The sequence below is a fragment of the Pleurodeles waltl genome, chromosome 6 (genome assembly GCF_031143425.1).
Source record: "Pleurodeles waltl isolate 20211129_DDA chromosome 6, aPleWal1.hap1.20221129, whole genome shotgun sequence".
Lineage (NCBI taxonomy): Eukaryota > Metazoa > Chordata > Amphibia > Caudata > Salamandridae > Pleurodeles > Pleurodeles waltl.
In genome coordinates this window covers 52280467-52294200 of record NC_090445.1, presented here as the reverse complement: position 1 = coordinate 52294200, position 13734 = coordinate 52280467, and the positions used below count along the sequence as shown (strand labels likewise).

At 46.0% G+C, this 13734-nt stretch overlaps 1 protein-coding gene across 1 annotated transcript in view; it reads left to right on the top strand.

Moving 5' to 3' along the window:
• LOC138299178 (complement C4-B-like) overlaps positions 1-13734 on the top strand; it is a 541079-nt gene that overhangs the window by 328711 nt on the left and 198634 nt on the right. The window contains exon 23 of the mRNA XM_069237273.1: positions 9124-9213. Within this exon, the coding sequence (XP_069093374.1) occupies positions 9124-9213 (90 nt within the window). The remainder of the gene's footprint in view (positions 1-9123; positions 9214-13734) is intronic.

Here is a 13734-nt window from a genome sequence, read left to right as displayed (position 1 = left end):
TTTAAAGCAAAGAACAACCCACCTGGAAAGTGTTCTCTTGTGGACTGCCTTTCCTCTCCTCTTGCCCACGTATCCGATGAACAGCTGGTCCTCCAGCCTGAAATCCTTCGTTCTATCAATGTAGAAACTTAACGCCCTCTTTGGGTCCAAGCGATGTAGTCTCTCTTCCTCCTTTGAAGGATGAGGCGGAGGATAGAACGTGGACAAAGTAAATTGTCTGGGCCAAATGGAAGGGTGAAACAACCTTCGGGAAGAAAGCAGCCTTGGTCTTCAACACCACCTTATCCCCATTAAAAGCTGTATAAGGAGGTTTTACCGATAAGGCCTGCAACTCACTCACTCTCCTTGCAGATGTTATACCCACCAGGAAGACTGTTTTAATAACTAAGTACCTTAAGGGACAAGAATGCATAGGCTCGAAAGGGGACCCCATAAGGAAAGTCAGGACCAAGGACAAATCCCATTGAGGCATAATGAATGGGTTTGGAGGATATTTATTTAGAAGACCTTTCAAGAATCGAAGAACAATGGGGGATTTAAATAACGAAGGTTGGTCTGGAAGACAAATGAAGGCTGACAAGGCAGACAAATAACCTTTAATAGTAGCCACTGCACAACCTTTTTGCGCTAGTGACAAAGCAAAAGACAAAACATCTGACAGATGAGCATGTAAGGGATCAATCTGTCTCTCTCCACACCACATAACAAATTTAGACCACCTATTAGCGTAGATAGATTTAGTGGAGTGTCGCCTGGCCGCTAATATAACATCCACTACATCAGGCGGGAGAGAGAAGGAACTCAGGTTGCCCCGTTCAATCTCCAGGCATGTAGGTGCAGACTCTGGAGGTTGGGGTGTAAAACCTGCCCCTGCGACTGCGAGAGGAGGTCTTTCCCTGAGAGGGAGACAGAGCGGAGGGCACAGCGAGAGTTGGAGAAGGTCGGAATACCACACCCTCCTTGGACAATCCGGAGCTATTAAGATGACTTGAGCCCGGTCTTTCCGAATTTTCCTCAATACTCGAGGAATCAAGGGTATGGGGGGAAACGTGTAAAGCAACTGGTCGCACCAGGTTATCTGAAACGCGTCCCCCAACGCTCCCTGCACCGGATACTGGAGGCTGCAGAAAAACAGACAGTGCGTGTTCTCCCAAGTGGCAAACAGATCTATCCGAGGAAACCCCCACATCTGGAAGATTAAACATACTTGATCTGGATGGAGACGCCACTCGTGGTCGGCCGAGAAATGGCGACTGAGACTGTCCGCATGTACATTCAAGACCCCGGCCAGATGATTTGCTACCAAGCAAATCTGATGGTCCTTTGCCCAGGACCATAGTCGAAGAGCTTCTCTGCAGAGATGGTACGACCCTACTCCTCCCTGTTTGTTTATGTACCACATCGCGGTAGTATTGTCCGTCAGGACCTGTACCGACTGACCACGAAGGGAAGGGAGGAAGGCCTTGAGAGCCAGACGTACAGCCCGCAACTCCAACAGATTGATATGAAAAATCTGTTCCTCTGGAGACCAAAGCCCTTTGATCTCCAGATCCCCCAGATGAGCTCCCCACCCTAGAGTGGAAGCATCCGTTATAACCGTGGTCACTGGTGGTGACTGCGCGAACGGCTTTCCTTGTGAAAGATTGTTGCCCGCAATACACCACTTCAAGTCCACAGCAGCATCTCTGGAGATCCTGACAGCACCTTCGAGATCTCCTTTGTGTTGAGCCCACTGCCTTCGGAGGCACCACTGAAGAGCCCTCATGTGCCAGCGAGCATGCGTGACCAATAGTATGCAGGAGGCAAACAGACCGAGCAGACGAAGGACCTTGAGGACTGGAACTACCACTCCATTTCGAAACATTGGAACCAACTCCTGAATATCTTGAATCCGCTGAGGCGGAGGAAAGGCTCGATTCAATGTTGTATCCAGTACTGCCCCTATGAACAGGAGGCACTGAGAGGGCTCCAGGTGAGATTTGGGCACGTTCGCCGAAAAGCCCAGGTTGAACAACAGATGAACAACATGCAGATGAAGCGACACAAGCTCCGGGGACTTGGCTTTGATCAACCAGTCGTCCAAGTAAGGGAATACTGCTATCCCCTTCCTTCTGAGCTCTGCCGCAACCACCGACATCACCTTTGTGAAGACTCGAGGTGCTGAAGTAAGACCAAACGGAAGGACTGCAAACTGATAGTGCTGCGACCCTACCACAAACCGGATATACTTCCTGTGCAACTTGAGTATCGGGATATGAAAATAAGCATCCTGCAAGTCGACAGACACCATCCAATCTCCCTTGTTCAACGCCAAAATCACCTGAGCTAGGGTCAGCATCTTGAACTTTTCCTGTTTGAGGACCCAATTCAAGATCCTCAGATCCAGGATTGGTCTCAACCGACCATCCTTCTTGGGAATCAGGAAGTACCTTGAGTAACAACCTCAACCCCTTTCCTGCTCTGGGACCAACTCCACCGCGCCCTTTGAAAGGAGGACTTGAACCTCCTGTTCTAACAACAGGAGGTATTCTTCTGAACAATAAGATCGGCGGGGCGGGATGGGGGGCGGAAACTCCCGAAAGGGAAGGGTGTAGCCTTTTCCCACAATGCTGATAACCCAAGTGTCCGATGTAATAGTCTCCCACTTGTGGAGAAAATGCCGTAACCTTCCCCCTACAGGAGAGGAGTGAGTGGGAAATGGTGGAAGCCTAAGGCTGCTTTCCCTGCTGCACCCCTCCAGAGGACGAGGAAGAGGCAGAGTGCTGCTGAGAGGCTCCCCTGGTGCGGGCCCTACCCCTCCCTCTAAATGATCTATTGGGGAGGGAAGAGGTGGGTTGCTGGAATTTCCCCCGAAAGGAAGAGGAGGAAGAGCCACGTCCAAATCCACGAAACCTCCTGAAAACTTTGGAGGAGGTAGAAGAAGGGGCTTGCAGTCCTAATGATTTGGCTGTGGCCCTGCTTTCTTTGAACCTCTCCAGGGCCGAATCCGCCTTGGCCTCAAACAGTTTGTCCCCATCAAACGGGAGGTCCAACAGGGTCGACTGCACGTCCGCAGAGAACCCTGAGTTGCGGAGCCAGGCCTGTCTCCTTGCCACCACAGCCGTGCCCATCGCCCTAGCCACTGAGTCGGTCGTGTCCAGCCCAGACTGGATAATCTGGGTTGCGGCAGCCTGGGCATCCGAAACAATGTTCAAAAGTCCCTGGGGAAGCTCTGTATATGAAGATGATATGTCGTCCATAAGAGCATGGATGTATCTCCCCAGAATGCAAGTCGCGTTGGTGGCCTTCAATGCCATACTGCAAGATGAAAATATCTTCTTAGATTGCACTTCCAACTTTTTGGAGTCCCTGTCCCCTGGTACCGTCAGGAAAGATCCAGGCGCTGACCTAGAGGAACAGGAGGCTTGCACAACCAAGCTCTCCGGCGTAGGGTGTCTAGACAGAAAGCCAGGGTCAGATGGCGCAGCCCGATATCTCCTGGCCACAGCCCTATGAACAGCCGAGGAAGATACTGGCTTCTTCCACACCTCTAACACCGGATCAAGCAAAGCCTCATTGAATGGCAAAAGAGGCTCCGCTGCAGCAGAGGCCGGATTTAGTACCTCAGTCAGCAAATTCTGCTTCGCCTCTGCCACCGGCAAAGGCAAGTCCAGAAAGTTAGCTGCCTTTCTTACCACAGCGTGAAAGGTAGCAGCCTCCTCCGTATACTCCCCTGGAGATGATAGGTCCCACTCAGGGGAAGTATCCAGCCCACTGGCTGTATCCAGACCATGAAGTCCATCACCAGAGTCCTCAATCTCTCCTTCCTCCAAGACTCGTTGGTACTCTTGCTCTTCCAAAAGACGGAGAGCACGCCGTCTCGAGTGCAGTCTTTCTTCGATACGCGGAGTCGACATGGCCTCCGCCGAAGTCGGAGCCGGGCGAAGAAAGTCACGTCTTGGAGTCTCCGATGGACCCGCCGGGGTCACAGGACGAAATCCTGAAGTCGACGGGATGGAAACCTCCGGGGCCAAAACCTCTGGAGCCACCGGAGTGGCCACCGGTGCCGACACCGGCGCCGAGCCCACATTCCCTAAAGGGAGAAAGGGCATAAAGGGTGCCGGCCGTAGAGGCGCAGGACCACGCAAGGAAAAAGCCAACGGCCCGAAGGACCAGCCGGAGCACCGCCTGGAGCCATCTGTTTGAAGATGGTATACATCGCATTCAGAAATGCGGTATTATCGGCTCCAGGGGCTGGAAAAGCCGGATACTGGGGTGCCTGGATCGAAGGCGACCCCGACGCCAGCCTCGAAGTCTGTGACGCCGGAGAAAACACCTGAGGCTGCGTCACCTCGATCACAGAAGCCTGTCCAGGCAAAGTCGTTGACGCTGGAGAAAGTAACGGCGTCGATGGGTGTGGCGTGACCGTGGGACTGACCTCCCAAGTCTTCCGACGCCGAGCCGAAGGCAACCTCGAACGAGACTCCTTGCTGGAATGGCGCCGTGAATCCCGATGACGCCGATGAGACCTTGGCGAAGAAGACTTCTTATGATGTTTTTTCTCTTTCCTTTTCGACTTCGCCATGAATAGTTTAGCCTCACGTTCTTTCAGGGCCTTCGGATTCATGTGCTGACATGAATCACATGTTGCGACGTCGTGGTCGGAGCTTAAACACCATAAACAGTCGGAGTGAGGATCAGTAACGGGCATCTTGCTCCCACACTCTCGACAGGGCTTGAAACCCGACTTCCTCTGAGACATAATTACCGCAGAGAAAATCCACGCAGCAGAAAATACACTGTAACTATGAAAGTAACAGTAGCTCCCTCGAAGATAACCGCTTCGAATGCACGGAAAAAAGGGAACTCACGTCGGCACGTCAGCGAGGACCTCTTATTGCCTGTATGACGTCAGACGGCGTCGCGTGGGCTAATGTGACGTCCTCGTCGACGTGCAGAAGCTAGGAAGAAGATTTCCGTCGAATGCTGGCGCCATGGGAGAATTCATTAGGTGAGGAATCCACAGGTAGTTGTATCCATCAGAAACACAGCAACAGAAATAATTAGATTTTTACCCCAAGTATTGCATTGGAAAACTTGCAAGGTTTTGTTTTGAAATCAGACTTAGGGACATAGGCCAGATGTATCAAATGATTTTGCACTCGCAAACTGCGAAATCGTCAGTTTGCGAGTGCAAAATCGTGGTCTGCAATGCATCAAAGGCATTCGCAGACCACAAAATAAAAATCGCAAAAATTGCGATTTTCTGCGTTGCGACCTGGATTTTGCGAATCGCAATTTGCGATTCGCAAAATCCAGGTCGCAAGGCAATTCTGCAAAAAATCGCAAATTGCGATTTTTTTGCAGAATGGTATTTTGCACATGCAAAATACCATTGTCTGCAACCAGGTGGTAACCTTGTGCAAAATTTAAAAAGCAGTAAAACTGCATTTTTAAATTTAATATGTAAAGCACACATGCCCTTTTGGCATGTGTGTACTTTACATGGAAAAAAAAAAAATTGGGGTGCAGGAGAGGGGGCCTTAGGCCCCCAGCACCCTGGCCTTTTGCATTTCCCAAATTGCGATTTCTGTTTCAGAAATCGCAATGGCCCATAGCTGCGAATGGGGCCAGTATCGCAATTCGCGATTCGGTAATTGCATTTGCCATTTTTAAGAAATCGCAATTACCGAATCGCAAATGTGATACATGGCCCTTTGCGAGTCGGTAATTGCGATTTCTTAAAAATCGCAATTACCGAATCGCAATGGGCCAGATTCATACATCTGGGCCATAGTTCAGCATCTTTGCACCTGTGGTGCTGGAACAATTTTCAGAGAACGGGTGCTGATATCAGTGTTACATCGCTGAGGCCATAGGGATTGTGAAAAATCCTAGCTACACACAAAACCTAGCATATGTATTCACCAGGACAATGACAAGGGTGTAGTATGTAACTGGTGGTGCCTTTTGGATCACACTGTTGCAAATATTTTACCAAATCATTGCGTGGTAGCACACTGTCATTTACAGGGAGCATATATTTCCATTGAAATGGGAACTGAATTTGCACAGATATACAGTTTTACTTATGACATTATATAGCACACAAGTGATAGTGTGTGGAAATCGATTTCAGTGAATATTTGCGCATCCCCAAGCAAAAGTATCTTGATTTGTTTTGATATTATTAAAATTGTTGTTTTCATCACATTTCAAAATGACAGAAAATGTGCTTATTTTTTGCTTTCCTAACTGCTGATATATTGTGAAATATGTGTGCAGTTTATTTACAGTTATTTACATTTTGTTCTGTTACAAAAAATTACTTCCTACAACTTTTCCTTTCACACTCCCTGTACACCAGCAAGATTGTCACATAGTCCACTTTAAACTCTTGTCTCACTTCGCAGTCAGAGAAAGAAAAGTAAATGCCCATCTCCATGTTAAAATAATAGGCAGAAGTTTGTCAGAGGACATAGCCTGACATTTGACCTCTGACTTTGAAGCACAGTAAATGTGACAAGATAAATGTAAAATTTAAAAACGTCTTTATTTATTGCTCTTTTGCCACCCACCACAAATCGGCTGGTGACCCACCTGTGGTTTGCGACCCACAGTTTGGGAAGCACTGTTCTAAAGGCATCATTTTATACAAAAGCCAGGCTTAGATGGTATGGAAAGAAAGATCTCTGGGTTGTGATTGTGCCACCCACATAAGTAGCACCTTAACCATGTCTCAGGCCTGCCATTGCAAGGCCTGTGAGTGCAGTTTCACTGCCTCTTCGACTTGACATTTAACAGTACTTGCCAAGTCTTAAACTCCCCTTTTTCAACATATAAGTCACCCCTAAGGTAGGCCCTAGGTAACCCATAGGGCAGGGTGCTATGTAAGGTAAAAGACAGGACATGAACATGTGTGTTCTATATGTATATGGTAGTGTAGAACTCCTACATTTGTTTTCCACTGCTGTGAGGCCTGCTCCTTTTATAGGCTAACATTAGGGCTACCCTCACATACTGTTTGAGTGGTAGATTCTGATTTAAAAGGGGTAACCTGGTCATATTTAGTAGGGCCAGAATGGTAATACAAAATCCTGCTGACTGGTGAGGTTGGATTTAATATTACCATTTTAGAAATACCACTTTTAGAAAGTGAACATTTCTCTACACTTAAAATCCTTCTGTGCCTTACAGCCTGCCTCCAATCCACGTCTGGGCTGGGCTGGTTGACAGCTCCCTTGTGCATTTCACCCAGACAACCACAAGCACAGGATGCGAAGTCACACCTGCACACATCTGCATACTGAATCAGTCTTCCTGGGCTGGAAAGGTGGAGGGCCTGACACTTACATTTCAAAGGGCAGTGACCTGCCCTCACACAATGGACTGCCAACCCCCCTAATGGGACCCTGCCAGACAGGATCTTACTGAAAGGGGACCTTGTGCACTTCTAAGCCATTCTTTGAAGTCTCCCCCACTTCAAAGGCACATTTGGGTATATAAACTGGGTCCCTGACCCTACCAACACAGACACTTCTTGGGAAAGACTCTGCACCAAAACCTGCAACCTCCCAAGAGAAGCTGCCTGGCTGCCCAAAGGACTCACCTGGACTGCTTTGCTGTAAAGGACTGCTGCCTTGCTGGCCTTTGGCTCTGCTGAGAAGTGCTCTCCAGCGGCTTGGATGGAGCTTGCCTCCTGTTCCTGAAGTCTCAGGGTGAAAAAGACTTCATCTCTGCAAAGAAACGCCTTGTGCAGCGAAAAATTACGCACAGCCTGCCTAGCGGTGAGAAAATCACTGCATCGCCAAACCAGAGCGACGGAGCCTTGCAACTGGAACTTTGACGCACAGCCTACCAGATTGAGGCATTGCCAAGCCATAACGACGCAGCTCGACTTCCTGCGAGAGGAATCAACACAGTGCCAGCCGTGCGACAGAAACATCCCCACATTGCCCACCGGACCACACCTGTGACTTCATCCAGCAGGCCCATGACTTCTCCGCATCGTTCCTGGGCGTCAAAAGACCCCGCAAGAAAATACCTGACATTCTAGAGGTTATGTTTTTAAGTCGGGCCAAACGCTTCCCTCTAAACTCCCCAGAAATGCAAAATCCAGTAGAAGGGAGGGATGACCATTTCAATTTTATGTTAAATGAAAAATAACTACTGAGAAATTATGAGAAAATATGAGAAACTGCCATATTAATAATTTGGCCTGGTCTAAGGATAAAAGTATATTTAATAATACATTAAATAGTTTAATGTAGATACATCCATATTTTCATTTGAAATTGTTCTAATTTCTCACTCCTGGACAGTCTGGTTCCATGCCTGGGCACATTGTGGCATCACATGGTACTGCCTTGTCAGATTCCTTATGAAAATGTATATTTCCAGAAATAATGTTGGTGGGGCAGAGGTGGAAGGTTATAGATAAAAAGCTCTGTTGAGTACATTGTTTATAATATCAAACACATGCGCTACACATGTACTAATTATAACAAAACACATGCACTGCTATTAACAAACTGATATTACTGTCTGTCCTAAAATAAGGTGAAGCTCTGATGCAGCCTGCTGTGAAAAACCTACAACACATGCAATACTGCGTTCATGAATTGCAAATAGCTAGTTGTTGTGAGATAGATTAACCCCTAATGTAATATCTTGTGTAAAATGAAAAATATATATATTTACGTCATGACTTACACAATAATATTACAATCTATCCCATAATAAAGTAATGTGCGTTAGAAAATGTAAAATTTAAAAACACACGCACCATTTATATCAAGAATTGCAAAACAATTACCCAGTCCATCCTAAAATAAGGCAACCTATTATGCATGATATTGTGGAAAATATATTGTGCCAGCAATGACGTCTTCAAGAACTGCTCAATGATACTTTTTTGTATCCTAAATAAGAGTAATCCCTGATATGATATGTTGTGCAAAATCTATTATGTCTATCACAAAATCAAGTCCTTCTCTTTTGTGCTCTTTTGAGTCTTCCCAAAGATCTCACTTTTTGTGTTATGAAAGCACAGGAAAGAATTGTCCTTGTTTTTGGTTGTCTTCTACCACCTTGCATGTGAATGCCACTCACTATGTTCTTTTTCACTCCTCCTCTGTCACACAGAATTAATGGGCAGGGCATTTGTGATTCCGGGGGCGGAGCCGTCAAATATGATCCCCGATGGAGACGTCAGAATAAGTGTGCGGGCCAGCGGTAAGTTCTGACCCCAGCCATTGTCCTGTTGCCCAAATATCCCCAATAGTAGATGAAAATGCCTCTCCTATAGGACCCTCCTATTGACCCGATTGGGATTGAGATAAGGGCCAGATGTATCAAACTTTGTTGTGTTCGCAAACGGTGCGAATCGCAAAATTCGGCCATTTGCGAATGCAAAAATGCCTTTCACGATGTATAAAAAGGCATTCGCAGTACAATTTTAAGGAACCGCTAAAATAGAGATTCCTTAAAAAAAAATGCGACCTCGTTTAGAGAATCGCAAACTGCGATTCCCTAAATAGGAAATTGCAAATAGTGAATTCCTTTTTGCGATTTCCAAAGCACATGTATCAAGCATTTCCTAAATGCGAATTGGGCATTTAGGAAATGCAAATACCACAAACTCAAGTTTGGTGGTAAGCAAGGGGAATTTTTAAAAATGCATTAGAAATGCATTTTTAAAAATGACATGTAGCGTACACATGCCCCTAGGGCATGTGTGTGCTTCACATGGCTGCAAATATTTTTTTGGGGTGCATCAGAGGGGGCCTTATGCCCCCAGCACCCTGGGGTTTGCATTACCTAATTTATTAATTCCTAACAGGAATTTGCAAATTGGGAAATGCAAAACCATTCGCACCTATGGGCCTACAGGCCCATAGGGATGAATGAAGTCCCAGTCCCTAATTGCGATTTGGTAATAGCGATTGCAACTTTTAAGAAATCGCTATTACAGAATCGTAAATTTCATACATCCCATTTAGCATTTCTTAAATAGCGATTTCTTAAAATTCACTACTAAAGAAATGCAAACCGGTAGCTTGATACATCTGGCCCACAGACTTTTGGGACAATTTCTAATTATTCTGAAAATAGGCTGAATCTCAGTGACACAATTCACTGAACAACTACGCTGGCAGGGCTTCAAAAGGCCCTCCTGAAACAGACCTGTGCCATCCTTTTTTACACGTTGACATAATAATAAGATTGGTTACCACTTTGCAAAAAATGTTATACAAGATGAGAAGATAAGGAGTCAAATGAAGACTCCATGTACTTTCACACTGTTTAAAGTAATCCCGATCTAAAGTCATAAAAGTAATATAAATATCATCTTTAAAGGAAAGTTTTCCTATTTCTGTTAAGTAGTTGGAAATCTTTGGTGCTTTCTGCAAGAATCTGGATTTAACTCCTTAACATGCTAAACACATATGCTATTGAAGCCTAAGATGTCTATCTGCCATGGGGAGACAAAGAAACAGAGCAAATTGTGATGCTGAAAAAGTAGAACGCTGCTTCAATTAAATTAGGTGATGGGATTATAGAAATTCAGACACCTTGCCCCACTACTCATGAGTGCCACTCCTTGTTGATGGTGTCCTTTGGTGTCCCTGGACAGCGGTTTCTTCCACCGACAGATAGACGGTACGATAATGTCATGTATCACATTATTACTATAATTTGTGCAACCCAGTCATATATTCATTACACACCTAATATGCATTAAACACATATTTCCAGCCATAAGCACCATGCCTAATATTTTAGATATTACTAATATCAGCTGCATTTATCCTTGGTTGTTTTGGTGCCATAAGTGTTTTTCTCATACCTGTAGGACTTGGTTACCAGTTTGCTCCATGCTTATTTCCATTACCACCAGTTCCAACACCTGCCCTTCTTTTACCCCCTGAACAACTAAATGTATTCCATGTAATAACATTTCTTACAAACTGTAGTAACTTATTGTCCAAAGTACCCCAAAAAGCTAATGACAGAACTCCTGAGGCACAATCTTTCTTCACAGGATTTAAGCCATCTGAATGCTCGTGTAGGCTAATCACAAAAAATCTTTATCATAAATATTGAAATTGAAATTCATATGGTAGAAAGATCATGTTGGTGACTTCAAATAATTTCATTTTTCTTTTTCCAGTGAATAACCACGGTGCATTTTGTGCAAAACAGTATGTCATGACATCCAGTATTAGAAATCAATTAATTGTTTGGAATACATTCCTCAATGTATAGATTGGTGGTTCAGTGACATTAGCCATTGACATTACAAGTACCTGCATATATGACTGTCAGCTGAGAAGTCACTGAGAAATCAATAATTTACAAGCTGATAAAGTGTTGCAGTGTATATATATATTTGATTGTTTTCAGTGATTTCATTTGTTTGAGTCATTTCTTTCTTGTGGACACCACACACACTTTTATAACGCAGACTGCAACACCACCTGTGTAGTTACATTCAGGTCAGAATTTCCATTGAAAAGGATTCTTGGTTTGCTTAGCTTTCATGCCATTCAACAAATCTGGGCAAAACTTTGCAAAAAAAAGTCCATCCATTGTGGGTTGATTGCTGCAGATTCCTTAAGAGTTGGCCTAAGAATAGGGGCTGTTCCAAAAGTGACATTTCCCATTTGAACTCCCATAGAATTCTTTGGTTCTTAATGCAAAAACAGATTAATAGAAGTACACTAAACTTGGCATTTTGTCACCAGTGAAACTTTAGTCAAGCATCTGAGACATCCATAAAAACACAAAAGTTAAAACGGGCCTATTAGCATACATTAAAATAATTATAGTACACATTTATCAGTTAGAAAGACTAGGAAAATACCATACCATTAAAATAGCATACAAAATTAGTTTTATAGCTGCACCAATCATAATCATACATACAGTAAATCTCTACCTGAGAAGGACATGGACGGCTACCTATGGTTAACAAAGCATACTCTTTCTCAAGCGTACAGCTAATTTCAGAAAGGACCCCACACTGAAGCAGACATCCCTCTCACCAGCAGTTGTAAGAATCTTAGTGCTATTCTGCACTGGCAGGATTTGTGCTTCCTCAATGGATTTTTTTTAAACTGAAAATGGAATACAATTTACAAACAAGCATTGGACAAAGCCAATAGGTCTTGCATATATGAGAACTATTGACTTTGTAAATGTCTTCTAGCTATTGTATACAGAAGAGTGCCGAAGTGGCATACAGTGGAGTCACGGACAGTAGATAGGCGTAGAGTAGAGTGACATGGAGTGGAGTGGAGTGACATGCAGTAGAGTGGATTGGCGTGCAGTAGAGTGCCATGGAGTGCAGTAGAATAGTGTGGAATGCAGTAGAGTGGAATGGAGTTCAGTAGAGTGAAATGATGTAGAGTGGTATACCGTGGAGTGGAGCGGTGTGGAATGGAGTGGTGTAGATTGGAATGGAGTGATTTAGATTGGTGTAGAATGGTGTGGTGTAGAGTTGCATACAGTGATGTGGCATAGAATGGAGTATGAAGTGGTGTAGAGTCGAGATAAGTAGAGTAGAGAGAAGTGCAGTGGAGTGGAGCAGAGAGAAGTGGTGTGGTGTAGAGTAGAGTGACACATTTGCACTTAAATATTAGTGAAAAATAACTCTGCTAAGGAATATTAGACTTAGTGGTCTGTGAGATTCACACTCACTGCAGAAAACTAACAAAGAAAGCCATTCCAGTTAGTTGCTTGTGGGGCATTCCCATCAATGCATTAGAAATGACTGCCAGCTCTCTATTCTGGTGAGCGAATAGTCTTGGCCTGTCAGACATTAAGGGGGTGATTCTGACCCTGGCGGTCTTAGACCGCCGGGGCCAGGGTCGGCGGGAGCACCGCCGACAGACCGGCGGTGCCCCGCAGGGCATTCTGACCGCGGCGGTAAAGCCGCGGTCAGACCGGCAACACTGGCGGTCTCCCGCCAGTGTACTGCCGCCCCTTTGAATCCTCCAAGGCGGCGCAGCTCGCTGCGCCGCCGAGGGGATTCCGACCCCCCCTACCGCCATCCAGTTCCCGGCGGTCCGCCCGCGGGGAACCGGATGGCGGTAGGGGGGTTCGCGGGGCCCCTGGGGGCCCCTGCAGTGCCCATGCCACTGGCATGGGCACTGCAGGGGCCCCCGTAAGAGGGCCCCTACGAGTATTTCACTGTCTGCTTGGCAGACAGTGAAATACGCGACGGGTGCAACAGCACCCGTCGCACCTTCCCACTCCGCCGGCTCGATTACGAGCCGGCTTCATCGTGGGAAGGACGGTTTCCCCTGGGCTGGCGGGCGGCCTTTTGGAGGCCGCCCGCCAGCCCAGGGGAAACCTCAAAATACCCACGCGGTCTTCCGACCGCGGTACGGTATTTTGGCGGCTCCCGCCGGGCGCGCGGTGACCGCGCCCGGCGGGAGTCAGAATGACCCCCTAAGTGTTCTGCCAGGCCAAAGGATATATTGACTGACGCATCACGCACCAAACAGCAAAAGCATCGGCAGAAACCGGCATGATGGTGGTTCCGGTCTATGCAGTATAAATGACCTCCTACTTGGCAATCATATATTAATTTGGTGGGCAGTCACTCCGCCATGGGGATGGAGTAACTTACTCTGTTGTGCTGGTGGAACGACGGGCTATCCACCAAAATATAAAGTAGGTCCTAAGTATCCCCTATTAACAGTGCTAATACTTTTTTTTTTTTTAAATCCCCTGCAAGGATAAGGTTAT